The sequence below is a fragment of the Brassica napus genome, chromosome C1 (genome assembly GCF_020379485.1).
Source record: "Brassica napus cultivar Da-Ae chromosome C1, Da-Ae, whole genome shotgun sequence".
Lineage (NCBI taxonomy): Eukaryota > Viridiplantae > Streptophyta > Magnoliopsida > Brassicales > Brassicaceae > Brassica > Brassica napus.
The window spans coordinates 43,542,773-43,555,538 of NC_063444.1; the positions used below are offsets into that span (position 1 = coordinate 43,542,773).

General features: G+C 38.8%; 4 protein-coding genes across 8 annotated transcripts; all 4 read right to left on the reverse strand.

Annotated features, from left to right (window-relative positions):
* Positions 1–542: 542 nt before the first annotated feature.
* On the reverse strand, positions 543–1,678 carry LOC106437802 (RING-H2 finger protein ATL2-like). The gene is made up of 2 exons (XM_048744008.1): positions 1,271–1,678; positions 543–977 (listed from the first exon to the last, which is right to left on the reverse strand). The coding sequence occupies exons 1-2, from the start codon at positions 1,676–1,678 to the stop codon at positions 543–545; spliced, it is 843 nt and encodes a 280-aa protein (XP_048599965.1).
* Positions 1,679–1,946: 268 nt separating this feature from the next.
* LOC106437800 (putative pentatricopeptide repeat-containing protein At3g16710, mitochondrial) lies at positions 1,947–4,167 on the reverse strand. Of its 3 annotated transcripts, XM_048746196.1 has the most exons (3): positions 2,669–4,167; positions 2,392–2,564; positions 1,947–2,313 (listed from the first exon to the last, which is right to left on the reverse strand). In XM_048746196.1, the coding sequence occupies exons 1-2, from the start codon at positions 4,001–4,003 to the stop codon at positions 2,547–2,549; spliced, it is 1,353 nt and encodes a 450-aa protein (XP_048602153.1). In that variant the 5' UTR covers positions 4,004–4,167; the 3' UTR covers positions 1,947–2,313; positions 2,392–2,546. The 3 variants fall into 3 exon arrangements, with proteins under 3 accessions (XP_048602153.1, XP_048602152.1, XP_048602151.1); XM_048746195.1 differs by having other exon boundaries at positions 2,409–4,160; XM_048746194.1 differs by having other exon boundaries at positions 2,392–4,158.
* Positions 4,168–4,830: 663 nt separating this feature from the next.
* Positions 4,831–11,329, reverse strand: LOC106428923 (probable acylpyruvase FAHD2, mitochondrial). Of its 3 annotated transcripts, XM_013869674.3 has the most exons (7): positions 6,255–6,513; positions 6,009–6,174; positions 5,812–5,864; positions 5,623–5,685; positions 5,434–5,484; positions 5,238–5,355; positions 4,831–5,123 (listed from the first exon to the last, which is right to left on the reverse strand). In XM_013869674.3, the coding sequence occupies exons 1-7, from the start codon at positions 6,360–6,362 to the stop codon at positions 5,005–5,007; spliced, it is 678 nt and encodes a 225-aa protein (XP_013725128.1). In that variant the 5' UTR covers positions 6,363–6,513; the 3' UTR covers positions 4,831–5,004. The 3 variants fall into 3 exon arrangements, 1 of the variants encoding a protein (XP_013725128.1); XR_007318638.1 differs by lacking the exons at positions 4,831–5,123; positions 5,238–5,355; positions 5,434–5,484; positions 5,623–5,685; positions 5,812–5,864 and adding exons at positions 10,361–10,472; positions 10,569–10,706; positions 10,796–11,329 and having other exon boundaries at positions 6,026–6,177; positions 6,255–9,068; XR_007318639.1 differs by lacking the exons at positions 4,831–5,123; positions 5,238–5,355; positions 5,434–5,484; positions 5,623–5,685; positions 5,812–5,864 and adding exons at positions 10,361–10,706; positions 10,796–11,329 and having other exon boundaries at positions 6,026–6,177; positions 6,255–9,068.
* LOC106441793 (glutathione S-transferase T3-like) lies at positions 9,192–9,956 on the reverse strand. Its single transcript, XM_048744009.1, has one exon. It carries the CDS (start codon positions 9,954–9,956, stop codon positions 9,192–9,194), a length of 765 nt encoding a protein of 254 aa, XP_048599966.1.
* Positions 11,330–12,766: the final 1,437 nt, after the last annotated feature.

Consider the following 12,766-nt stretch of genomic DNA (forward strand, 5'->3'; position numbering starts at 1 on the left):
ATTTCTCTCTTCCGCATGTACTCAAATATCATCAACGCTTTCTCCACTTTCCCGTTACAACACAGCCCATCTAGCAGAACGTTGTAGGTCCTGATATCGGGAGGCGCATTGTGAGAATCCATCTGGTTGAACATTTCTTGTGCAACATTTGGTTTGCCCACTAGACAATAACCCTGGATAAAAACGGTGCAAGTGACTTTCAGGGACATCTCGTTAAAGAGTCTCACACCGTCATCTACCCTCTTGGACTTGCAAAATCCATGTATGAAAGTAGTATAAGTTACTATATTTGGTAAGTCTCCATCAAATAAAACATTCTCATAGCTTCATCTAAGCGAGACCGTGAATACAAAACCCGATGATCAGTGAGTTGTAAGTGAACTGTTAATATATTTAATTAGATTTCTTAGCAATAAAAATGCTATACATCAGTGCATCTCTTGTTGTCCAAAACAAAACAAAAAAGCTCTAAATCATGGTTATAATTGATGATAATATCAATGATCAACACCAATAAGAACATCCACGTGGAGGAAATCACTTTATCTCTTCTTCTCTCCCAGCTCGATATCCGATTCGGTCATCACTATTTGACAGCTTGACGATGGCGATTGAGACGGAGCTCCAGCAAAAGAAGACGGGGCGATTCTTCCTTTTCTGCTCAACATCCGAGTAAACGATAACATCCGATTCGTCGGCGACGTAAACGAGTGATTCGCTAGTAAGTACCGTGTCAAATCGTCTTCGAACAAACTCCTCCTAGGGGTCTCGATTGCCACTGGTTCCCTCCCTAAATTATCCAACGGCATCGCAGAAGATCCAGATACTGAGGTTGAGCACAGTTCAGGAGAAATCGTGATGATCGTGACTTGCTCCTCCACTGTCGTCGTTGTTGCAGGAGGCTCGACGAGAGAGCGGCAGAGAGGACAAGTTGAATGAGAATAGTCCACTTCTTTTCCTGAACGCAGCGTCAGCCACTGCGGTTAAAAATTATCAAACAAAAAAAAAAAAAACTAAATGCAGCGTCGTTATAAGCTCCCGCCGGGCAAGTGTCGCGACTGGGTTTTCCCGTGTTTTTTATCAGCGTCTTCTAAACAAGTGTTGACGTACCGCTAGCGTCAATAATTAGTATCTTGTAACTCTCTATTTTAACATGTTGCTGACATGTCAGTTTTAATTCCTTTATGTTTTTGTGTAGCTGAAGCTGAAGCTGAAACTTGCGTCCAGGAAAAGAACATGACTAATGAAACCACATATCAATACACTTAACATGAAAAGCGTGTTTACACCCGGTCAAAACCCGACCCGACTCTCCCTCTTCGAACTCAGAAAGACAAACGGCGCAATCAATCGGATCCTTGTGCGTCGCGTCGGAGAAAGCGAAAACGGTGAGGGATTTCACGACGGCGGGATCGAGGCCGCGTGAGGCGGTTACCGAAGCAGGAGAAGGATCGGTGGCGAAGAAAAACATGTTACGACTGCGGCGGCGAATGTGGTGACTCCTAGAGCGGGGGAGATACCAGCGATCGTAGAGATAGGAAAGGGCCATTATTATGGCTATGGTGGAGAGGGTTACAATGGTGACTAGCTTGATTTTGCCATTCGTGTCGTAAATTGGAGAATCAGAGATGTTTTCCCCGGGCCATTGGTCCTTCGGGTTATGCTCGTTGGAGTTCATGATTCTGGCGGCAACTGAAAGCTTCCGAGAGAGAGAGAGAGAGAGAGAGATGACGCTGACGTTGACCAATTTGCCCTTCCTTTTTTCTTGATTTTTGCCAATTTGTTTCATCATCAATATCTAATTTGTACATACTCAAATTCAAGGGAAAACGAAAGTAAGTTTATTCTTATCTTCGCCAAAAATATTCTTTTTTTATTAAAAACATAAATAAATAGTTCCCTACTAAATTATAGATTTCTTAGCATTTTTAAGGCCACATTATAAGGAAACTGGGATCAAACCACGGTTTTGTTTGGTTTATATCGGATAATAATGTCGTAGTTTACATTCATTAAAGTCCAAAAGGATTTCTTCACAAAATCTAAATCCCCTTACACCAGTAGAGATTCATAAGACACAAAGCTCAACAAGCTTCTTGACCAATCTTTACATGTCCTACACACATACCTTCTCATCTATCTATCTATACATTGATTATATTTCTAGAATACTATTCCACTTCAATAATGCAGAACCTTGAAGATAGAAACAAGTCTTCAACGCAAAAAAAACTGTCAAGATGCCATCACCTTGTACCATGAATCATTACAGAACTCATGTAGCTGTCGAGGTATGGCAAATCTAAACTGCACCTGCAAAGTTACAATCCACAACAATTATTAATTAAATCCAATACAACATACATTATCCTGAAGCAATGAGTTTTTAACCTGATATATACTATAACCTGTGTGTCCTCTCCCGAAACTGCTTGAGATCAAAAGCATCATGGTATCTCTAACTCAGCATGAGTTCACCTACTTAAGACACCCGCTCATTTGGTAAGAAGCCATCTTGTTTCATTTTCCTAAACAACGCATCAGCTTCATGGATTAGTCCCCGCCTACAAAATCCCGTTATCATTGTAGTGTACGTTACAACATTAGGCTTCATTCCCTTGGAGAAAAGGCTACAGAACAAATCAAAAGCATCTTCCACCTTACCAACCTTGCACATCCCTTGAATCACAATGGTATACGTAACGATGCTAACATCCATGTCTCTCTTCCGCATGTACTCAAATATCATCAGTGCTTTCTCCACCTTCCCGTTACAACACAGACCATCTAGCAGAACGTTGTAGGTCCTGATATCGGGAGGCGCATTGTGAGAAAAACCCATCTGGTTGAACACGTCTTGCGCAACAACAGGTTTGCCAACTAGACAATAACCCTGGATAAAGACCGTGTAAGTGACTGTGTTGGCAGCTAGTCCTTTCAGGGACATCTCGTTAAAGAGTCTCACACCGTCATCTACCCTCTTGGACTTGCAGAATCCATGTATGAGAGTAGTATAAGTCACTATATCCGGCACACAGCCCTTTCTCTCCATCCAATACAACATTCTCATAGCTTCTTCTAAACGACGGTGCTTGCAAAACCCATTGATCAAAGAGTTGTAAGTGAAAACGTTAGGCTCTATAGACATCTCCTTCATCAAATCGTAGAGTTCTACAGCATCCAGAACCTTCCCAGCTTTCACAAACGCGTCGATCAACGCGGAGAAAGTGATCACATTCGGGCCGATTCTCCTCTTCATCATATCTCTCAGAAGCAGAGCTGCGTGACCCCATCTACCACAATCACAAAGACATTTTACTAAAGAGTTGTAGGTAACAACATTTGCTCGAACCCCGTCCCTTTCCATCTGGTTGAATAGTTCCACCGCGTGATCCACGTGTCTGTTCTTGCAAAGACAGTGAATTAGACTCGTGTAGGTTACAACGTTAGGCCTACACCCGATCTCCACCATCTTAACAAACAAAGCTACAGCGTCATCAACTCTATTCCTATTACATAACCCGCCGAGAAGGGAAGTAAACGTGAACACGTCAGGCTCGAACCCAAGCTTCAACATCTTCCCAAGAAAGGCGAAAGCAGTGTAATAAGTCCGAGAGGATTGGCACAAAGAGTTGATTACGATGTTGCAGGTGTAGAGAAGAGGCGAGACTCCGATTCTTCGCATCTGGTCGAAGAGAGAGACCACGACGTCGTATCTCTCCTCCTCGTCCTCCATTGCGGCGATTGCGGTGAGTAGTCTGGTGAAATCGCCCAGGGAAGGGAGGGGGCGGGAGTGAGACATGCGAGCGAATAGATCGAGAGCTTCGTTGAGGTGGAGATTGTGTAGATCGCTTCTTAGAGTATCTCGGTGATTAGAGAAAGCTCGTGAACCACAGAGTCTAGAGGAGGGAGGAGTTACGGGATTAGGTATATGCAGGCGATGTTTATAAAGAAGGAACCTTTTAGTTATCGAAGCGGACCCAGACGAAATGGAACTACGCATTCACAAGCTATGAATTAGAAAGTCATTTCACTGTAAAACCCTAAACCCTTACAACGAAATCGTGGTCTGAGAGAGGGAGAAAGCTAGAAGAAGACGATAAACCTAACTCCCTGGTTCTGAAAGAGAGGCGACCAGTTTTTATTTATTTTCCAAAATTTTATACTATTTTATTATTTTATTTATTACATCCACGATTTTACAATCTACAATATTCTATTTCTATTTGAATTTTTTAATAAAAGTTTCCACTTCACAGTTTTAGTTATACCATATAAAAAAAATTCATAAAATTTCCTATGTGACAATGAATCATTTTTTTAGTTTATATTTCGAATGTAGAAATATTAATCATTTAAAAAGAAATGTTTTACAGTTGTCACATATACTAAAAAACTATTTCAAATTTCAATTATAAATACATTTTTTTGTGATTAAATATTTAAAAAAAAAAAGAATTTAGTAAATCAAAACTTAATAACAATTAATTTTTCAAAATATACAGTTTACCATTATTATCTAATAAAATGCATTAAAATGTACAAAGATATATTTTTCTGAAACTATTTTTTTTAAAACAAACATGGATCATTTTGAATAGAATGAGTAATAATTTCTGATTTGAATCATTCTTGTTGTTACAGAACTATTAACAAACTTTTAATTATGGACGAAATTAATAATTATTTGATTAAAAATGTTTCTTTGTGACAAGTATGTTAAGCCTGCTTTATAATATTTGACCAACAAATTTTCTTCCAAGTCGTTGTAAGATGACCATTAGTTGATGAAATCCGTCACAGCCCATTTCTTGGTGTGAAGTTGATACATTGAGTAAAGAATATCAATATTCATCATTGGTAGTAACTAGTAACCAACAAGTTAAAAAACAAAAAAAAAAAAGTTAACAAGACATGATACAAAGACAAAGAAATCAAGTTGAATGTTCTTATAACTAAAGATTATACAACAACAAATCACTGTAATAGATTCACGAGCAAACACTAGCACTTCAACAATGGCTTTACACGCCTACCGACATCGAACTGAACTTCAGAAAGACCAGTGATTCCAGCAGTTATCTTCTGACCAATCTTTACAGGTCCTATCCCTTCTGGTGTACCTATACATCCAAAACTTTCTTGACAATACTATCCTCTTGAATGTTCTCAGACAATAGCAAAAATCAAACCACTACTCCAATGTTACAACTTGAAGATGGGTATTCATTTATTACCTGTCAAGATGACATCTCCTTTGAAAAGGGTCATCACAGAACTTATGTAGCTGATGAGGTATGGGACCTTGTAGATCATATCCTTTGTCCAACCCTTTTGTCTTATCTCATCATCAACCTATCACAGAGATTGAAATCATATAAAAAGAGATTGAAAAATAGCTTCATAGTGACAACAGAGCAGGAGGAACCAAACCTTAAGCCAGAGTTCCAGGTTATTGGGATCAACCACCATTGCCTTTGGTAGCTTAAAACCCCACAAAAGAAACAAAACTCAAGATTAGAGGCCAAACTGTTCGTTCGCTATTAGTTAGCTAATAGCCTAATAGTAGTATGTTATGTATGTTCCGTACATATGGTAACAAGTTCCAGATGATTAACTTACAACAGAGCTGATGGGAGTGAAGGTATCCTGTGCTTTAGCAAGTGTACATGGCAGACCAGATGCCTAGAGAAGGAGAGAAATTAAACACTCCCCATGATCATTCAACGATGTATATGCTAAGTAAAGACTCGTATGAACAAAGTCATAAGTATCCATCCATTGATACTAAAAGACAAAATGGTTATGTACCATGGCAGAAACGTGGTGCTCCTTAGCAGTCATATCAAGAGCAAGCGCATATCCTACAAAATAATAACATTATACACATTAAAAACGTATATAAATAAATACTAAGATGAAGAACAATGTCACAAACACAAGAACCATCACATACTTTATAACCATCAAGAATCTTAATTCAGACAAATGTGTGTGTTATTTAGTACCTCCGATGTAATCCATGGCTAACCGTTCAGGGACATCTCTAGCCTTGTGTCCGATCACTACAGCGAGTTCAACCTCATGGTGAAGTGAATCCAGAGGATGTGGGATCTCAATCGTTCCACCGTTTTCCAAGTAGGAAGAGGTTGGCTTTAAGAACACAATCGGGTCCTACTTCGATACCACAAAACATAAAAGGTTACAAAGTCAAGAACAAAGAAGAGGAAGTGAAGATGCAACAAAGTGTGTACCTTTGGGAGTGCGTTGCCAAGCTCTTTGGCGTGTGAAGCGTAATTGAGACCAACGCCGACGATCTTCGTGCCTTGCTTGAACATCCTCTGAATCATCGAAGTCGCCATTTTTAGGTTTAGCCCAGAGCTTCTAAGGTTTTGGCACTCGTCTTTTCGTCTGGAAAGATTCGTCGTTGACAGAGTTACCGAGTCCACTCGGTGAGGCTAAGGGTCAAAGTGTAAAGTTTTGAAAGTCAGTGGCGAAATGTGGAACAAATGTATAATGTATGGACCTATTACTGAAAATAGCTATGATTCGCATATTAAGACATCACATCACGACGTGTAATTTCTAAGAGCATGAGCATTGGTGAACCCCCTCTCGGGTTCACCAACATTTTTTAATATTTTTTCGTGGGTCCATGAACATTATGAACTCGGATATGCTGTTATCCGCATTAGTGAACCCGAAGAACGAGTTCATAGGAATAAAATAATAATATTAATTTTTTTAAAAAGAAAATTTAAAATATTCAAAAAAGATGAATAAAATATTAAAACATATTATTAAAATTATGAAAACATTTTATTAAATACATTAAAAGTACATTACATAAATTGAGAAATTTTTCTAACATACATAACTTATTTATTCATCTTCATCACCAAACATTTGCCAAATATTTTCCACTAAATCAGCTTTCAAACGATGATGCTTGTCACTATCTCGAACTTCTCTCCGCATGGCTAACATATCAGGGGTGACATTAACACTATCTCTGCTTCTCACCTGCGAACTTCTGCTAGACTGTCCTGTCTCAAACTCAGATGTATCAATTGGAGCGTATCCGTCTCGTTCATCTTCTACTATCATATTGTGCAATATGACACAAGCTATCATTACTTTTCCTATCCTTTTCTTGTCCCATTGTAGAGCTGGGTTCCTAACAATTGCAAACCTCGATTGCAATACTCCAAAAGCCCGTTCGACATCTTTTCTGGCGGATTCTTGCATTTCTGCAAATTTATGTGCTTTACGACCTTGAGGAAGTGGGATGGATTGGATAAATGTTGCCCATGGAGGATAAATGCAGTCGGTAAGATAGTAGGCCATACGATAAGTGTGGTTGTTGACCTTGAACTTCACTTTAGGGGCTCGACCATGTAAGATGTCATCAAAAACTGGAGACCGATCAAGAACATTGATATCGTTTAGGGTACCTGGTAAGCCGAAAAAAGCGTGCCAAATCCAAAGATCTTGTGATGCCACGGCTTCAAAGACAATTGTCGGCTTTCCCGAACCACGTGTGAACTGGCCTTTCCAAGCTGTTGGGCAGTTTTTCCACTCCCAGTGCATACAGTCGATGCTGCCTATCATCCCCGGAAATCCCCGTACCTCTCCAATATCGAGTAATCGCTGAAGATCCTCGGCTGTAGGTGTTCGTAGATACTCATCCCCAAACAATTGTATTATTGCATCAGTGAATTTTGCCAAACATAAACGTGATGTACTGTCAGCCATCCGGAGATATTCGTCATATGTATCTCCTGACTGACCATATGCGAGCATACGTATCGCTGCCGTACACTTTTGAAGTGGAGATAGCCCGTTCCTTCCGGTAGCATCTCTTCTTTGCTGAAAGTACGGAACTTCAGTACTTAGACGGTCGACAATGCGAAGGAACAATGGCTTGTTCATTCGAAACCGCCGCCTAAACATATCTTGTGTGTACGTTGGATTATTACTGAAATAGTCGTTGCATAGTTGAATGTGTCCTAGTTCTCGATCTCTTTCAATATAAGCTCGCCTCTTTGGTTTGTTGGTTTGACCATCAATTACTGTATCGATGAAATTATCAACTACTTCATCGACCAGTTCATCAAAAACTTCATCCGCTTCATCACTTGATGAGGAAGACATTGTTGATGATATTTATTGTAATATTTTTCCTACAAAAGGCAATAGGGAGGAATTTTTAATAAACTTTTAAAACAAATTTTTATTTCTTATATATAGTATGCTTTTCCTCTTTTAAAGTTTATTTCTCTATTTCTCTTCAATTTTTTTTTGGGTTTTAACCTTAGTTTTTTTTTATATTATTTTGGTTTTAACCTTAGTAAAGTTTTTCATTAAAATTATAAATCTGTTTATTTCTCTTGAATCTTTTTTTTTTGGGTTTTAACTTTAGTAAATTATAAACCTTTTTTTGGTTTTAAATATGATAAATAGAATTTATAATTTCATTATTTAAGGATATGTTCATTACTTAGAATTTTTGGTTTTCAACTTACCTCTGTTGAATGGTAGAGATGATCTGTGGGGTTGAGGAGTAGTAGAGTTGATTCCTTGTGTTGATTGGTGATTCTTGTTTGATTGCTGTTGTGATTCTCGTGGTGTTGGTTGGTGATTCTCGTAGTGGTGTTGGTTGGTGAGATTCCGAGATGGTGAGATAGTTTTGATAAAAGTATGGCTGATGGTAAGAAGAATCAAACTGATGTATCACATAGTTGGTAAGATAGTTTTGATAAAATGCATGAATGAGATAAATAGAATGAAACACATAGTCATATATATAGAAAAACATTGAAGCAAGTAGCATGTGGGTACATACACCTGTGAGTACAAAAGCAAAGCCGTGGGGACATACCCTTGATTTGATACATACATAAAACGAGTGTAGAAAGTTGGAAAACACTACACTCTCCCGTGATTCCATCTTACATAACCTACCACTACAACCTCCTACTACTACATTACCACCCGTGACTTGATTTGATACATAAAGAAACAGAGACCTGCAACCATCCACGCATCCTCCTCCTTGAACTGGTGACCTACAAAGCACAACAGTTACAATATCAATATACATCAAGGAAAAGATTTAAACACAAACATCATACACTGCATTTCCTAGCAACCTACTATAAATTTCAAAAAATAAATAACCACTCACCAACTTAAAGCAATTCAGATATGAGTTTGTTTTTTAGAGCAAGCTCTTGATCTGTAAGTGTATCAGCGTTTTTTCCTAGCAACCTATCAAGTATTTTCTGTTTGGATAACATATTCTTGGCTGCTAGAATGGTTTCGATCTGATCAAACGCTGCTTCATTGCCATGCTTCTTGCGTTTTGCTGCTTTGCTAGCCTTGACTCCGGGAGGTCTAACATCTTCCTCGCGACCCACCTCATCCGCAGTTTCCTTCCTTTTCTCCTTTGCGCCATTTGATGTCAGACTGTGTGATCTCCATTTTTGATCAAACCGAAGCTCCCTCCAACAATGTTCAAGACTGAACTTGGCTTTGTAGTCATTTAAGAAGATGTCATGAGCCACCTTCATGACATCATTCTCATTCTGTCCACTCGCCTGCTCCTTCAGAGCAGCTTCATGACATCCCACGAACTTACACACCTGCTCATTAACCCTTCCCCACCTCTGCTTACATTGACTCCACTCCCTAGGAATGGAGCCAACGAGCAGAGGGCTAGCATTCACGTACTCCTCTATTCTCTTCCAAAATGCTCCTAGCTTCTGCTCATTACTGGTTATTGGATCCTTGCTGGTGTTCAACCAAGCACTGATCAACACCAAATCTTCTTTGATTGTCCACTTCCTCCTTTCCGGAGGTTTGGGAACCTCAGAAGATCCTATTTCTATTGGCTGAGTGGTCTGGGAAGTAAGCAGGTTAACAAAGCCGGGAGAGTTTAGGGGAAAAGGATCCATTTTGGTTGAGTATTGAAGTTTTTAAGTTTTCGTTTGTGTTTTAAGATGTCGATTAGCTAGGTTTTTAAACTACTTTTGGATTTGAAAGTACAAGGAAGTAAACACCTTCTAACCACCAAAAATTGATTACACTTAACTTAACTACACAACTACTTCACACAGACCATTCAATAAACATCAAATCAGGTTTTCAAATTAATTATTTCAAGTTTAAATTTAGTTCTGGTTCAGTTCAAGTTTAAATTCAAGTTCACACAGACCATTCAAAAATTGATTACACTTAACTTAACTACACAACTACTTCAGTTCTGGTTCAGTTCAAGTTTTAATTCTACTACTACTCTAACCTACTCTAGTTCAAGTTCAAATTCATTACGCAACAACTCTAGTTATAGTGTGGTTACCTTTGTGTTTTCAGTCGAAGCAGCATTTCTCCAAGTGATCCACCTGCACGGTCAGGTTATAAACCTTTCCAGTGAGCCTATCAACCTCCACAGTGAGGGCTTTTACCTCTGCCTGTACAAGGAAATGACAATGAGATGGTGTTAGTCACTGTATAAAATATAAGAAAAAAATTACAAAACAAAATTCAAAAGTGGGAAGTCAGATTACCTCCAGACTCTTAATCTTATTATTCACCTCGGGCACCCACTTGATCACTGCCTCCACCTCCTCCACACGACTTGTGAGCCGTTCGATATGCTCCTGCACACTAATGACCCAAGGCTGACGATAATGAAAACCATCAGCCTTGGTAACAACACATAAACTATATCAGATTGTTAATTAACAGACAAAAACAGAAGACATTATTTAAAAGACAAGAACCCGTTTTTTACCTCGTAGTTTATGCAGGTGAAGAAACGCTTGCCGGGGAGAGTGTCGTATTCCTCCTTCCCACAAACCTCGTGAATTATACTCCCACCACAGGGACACCTCGTCGGAATCCCGTGTTCTGAATCACACACGTATGAAAGCATATTGATGTGCTCCTTTCTTCTCTTTGTGTCTCTTATCTCTGCTTCGGGATCCATCTGTATCAGGAAAACAAATAATTAGAACAGAAGCAACCGAGAAACAAAAAAAAAATTTGAAAGACTAACTAAAAACCCCCAAATCCAATTCAAATCCACGATGAACGAACAGTAAAAGAAATCCGTATGTTGATTTAAACGAAGAAATTAAAACCACCTTTTAGATTTCGAACCCTTACACGAAACCCCCAAATCGAAATGAAATCCACGATAAACGAACCCTAAAAGGAAACCGTATGTCGATTTTAACCAAGAAATCGAAACCCCCTTCTCGATTTTCAACCCTAAGACGAAACCCCCAAATCGACTTCCTTAACCTAGAAACCTCTCGAGATCAAATCGAAGCTATCTCGTCCTCGGAGTGATTGAGACTCACCTGAGAGCGTTTATGAGTGACTCCGACGACGAATTGATCGAGAAAATCTCCGACTCTGGACTCGGACACGAAATCGCCTCAGAGACGGAGAAACCCTAGATTTCGAAGAGAGAAGGGAAAATGGGATCTTTCACGCGAAACCTTTTTTTTCTCACTCAACACGCGAGATCGCGTAGCCACTCCCTCTGCGCCGCGTGGCATGACCCCGTATCATACGGGCTCACTTGGAAGACCCGGTTCACGGGTTGAAACCCATTTATTCATTTCTTTTAATCGAAAAGGCCTATGATACCGAGCCCATGACTCTTTCATAAACCCCCGATGCGGGTGGTCTAAGTCAAGACTCAATTAAGACATATAGCTAGTCTGGACGTGTAGACATTTTTCTTTTCTTTAACAAAAAAAAATAAAAGATTAATTAATTTGATCTCGCAACTCACATGATCAATTATCAAATAACGAGCTTTTTTTTTTAAAACGTGTCAGCAAGATTAATCAAAATCTCGAACTTAATGATCGGGTCAAAATCTCATTTGAAGTAAATTTTGGCACAGAGTTTTTAGAACAAACATAATTGCTTACCAAAACACGATAAATATCTTAAGCAAAAAAAAAACAAAACACGATAAATATGTAAAAACAATCTTTCTGAAATGAAAAATGTATAAATAAGATATATGATTTAAATGTCTTGGTCATATATTTAGTTTATAGTAAGGTTCTAATTTTTATCATACAATTTTTTTTAAGAACAAACATTTTAAAGTATTTTACCAAAAGAACATTTGAAGTAATTAAAATTTTTTTAATCTGTACAATAAAAGGTAGATGTACATATACACATATTTTATGGTCTGATAACGATGTTTAGAAAAGTTGAACGATAATCGGCATTGGGGCACGTTATGTAACGTCGGTATGGATCTTTTGGAGTTTGGGAGTATCCGTGAACTGGCTCTGAACCACAGTAGCATGTCCTTGGGATGCCATCATCACCCTCTGGTGATGGTTTCCAATCAATGGCTTCTGCATTCCACCGAGTAATCTCAGCTTCAGCCGCGTACATCTCACCTTCGGCTTCAAGGAGGGAGGTTAAGTCTGGAGAGTGTGAGGATGAAGAAGGCTGGCTGTAACTGTATCGTCCCATTATCGTTTATCTGCAACCAAAACAAGTAAACACTTAGTTAAGGACCAATAAAATCAACAGCAAAAAACGAGTAAAAACAATTTAAAAGCACAATAATCAAAAGCACATGAACGAGAAGGTAGCAAACCAACGACAAGGAACAAATACAATATCAAAAACAGTTAAGAAACGACAATCCATTGAAACCCGATACGGTTTCAATCCGTATAAGACACAGAGAGGAGATCCGAGACCGATACAAACCAAAAACGTT

What these genes read in the sequence shown, in the direction of transcription:
- LOC106437802 (XM_048744008.1), bottom strand. Translation starts at nt 1,678, where the DNA reads ATGAACTCCAACGAGCATAACCCGAAGGACCAATGGCCCGGGGAAAAC. An exon ending in GGTGTAAACACGCTTTTCAT is followed by an intron (nt 978 to 1,270) that starts GTTAAGTGTATT and finishes TTTTAACCGCAG; the next exon opens with TGGCTGACGCTGCGTTCAGG.
- LOC106437800 (XM_048746195.1), bottom strand. Translation starts at nt 4,003, where the DNA reads ATGCGTAGTTCCATTTCGTCTGGGTCCGCTTCGATAACTAAAAGGTTC.
- LOC106428923 (XM_013869674.3), bottom strand. Translation starts at nt 6,362, where the DNA reads ATGGCGACTTCGATGATTCAGAGGATGTTCAAGCAAGGCACGAAGATC. An exon ending in AGCCATGGATTACATCGGAG is followed by an intron (nt 5,865 to 6,008) that starts GTACTAAATAAC and finishes ATTATTTTGTAG; the next exon opens with GATATGCGCTTGCTCTTGAT. An exon ending in AGGAGATGTCATCTTGACAG is followed by an intron (nt 5,124 to 5,237) that starts GTAATAAATGAA and finishes TTGGATGTATAG; the next exon opens with GTACACCAGAAGGGATAGGA.
- LOC106441793 (XM_048744009.1), bottom strand. Translation starts at nt 9,956, where the DNA reads ATGGATCCTTTTCCCCTAAACTCTCCCGGCTTTGTTAACCTGCTTACT.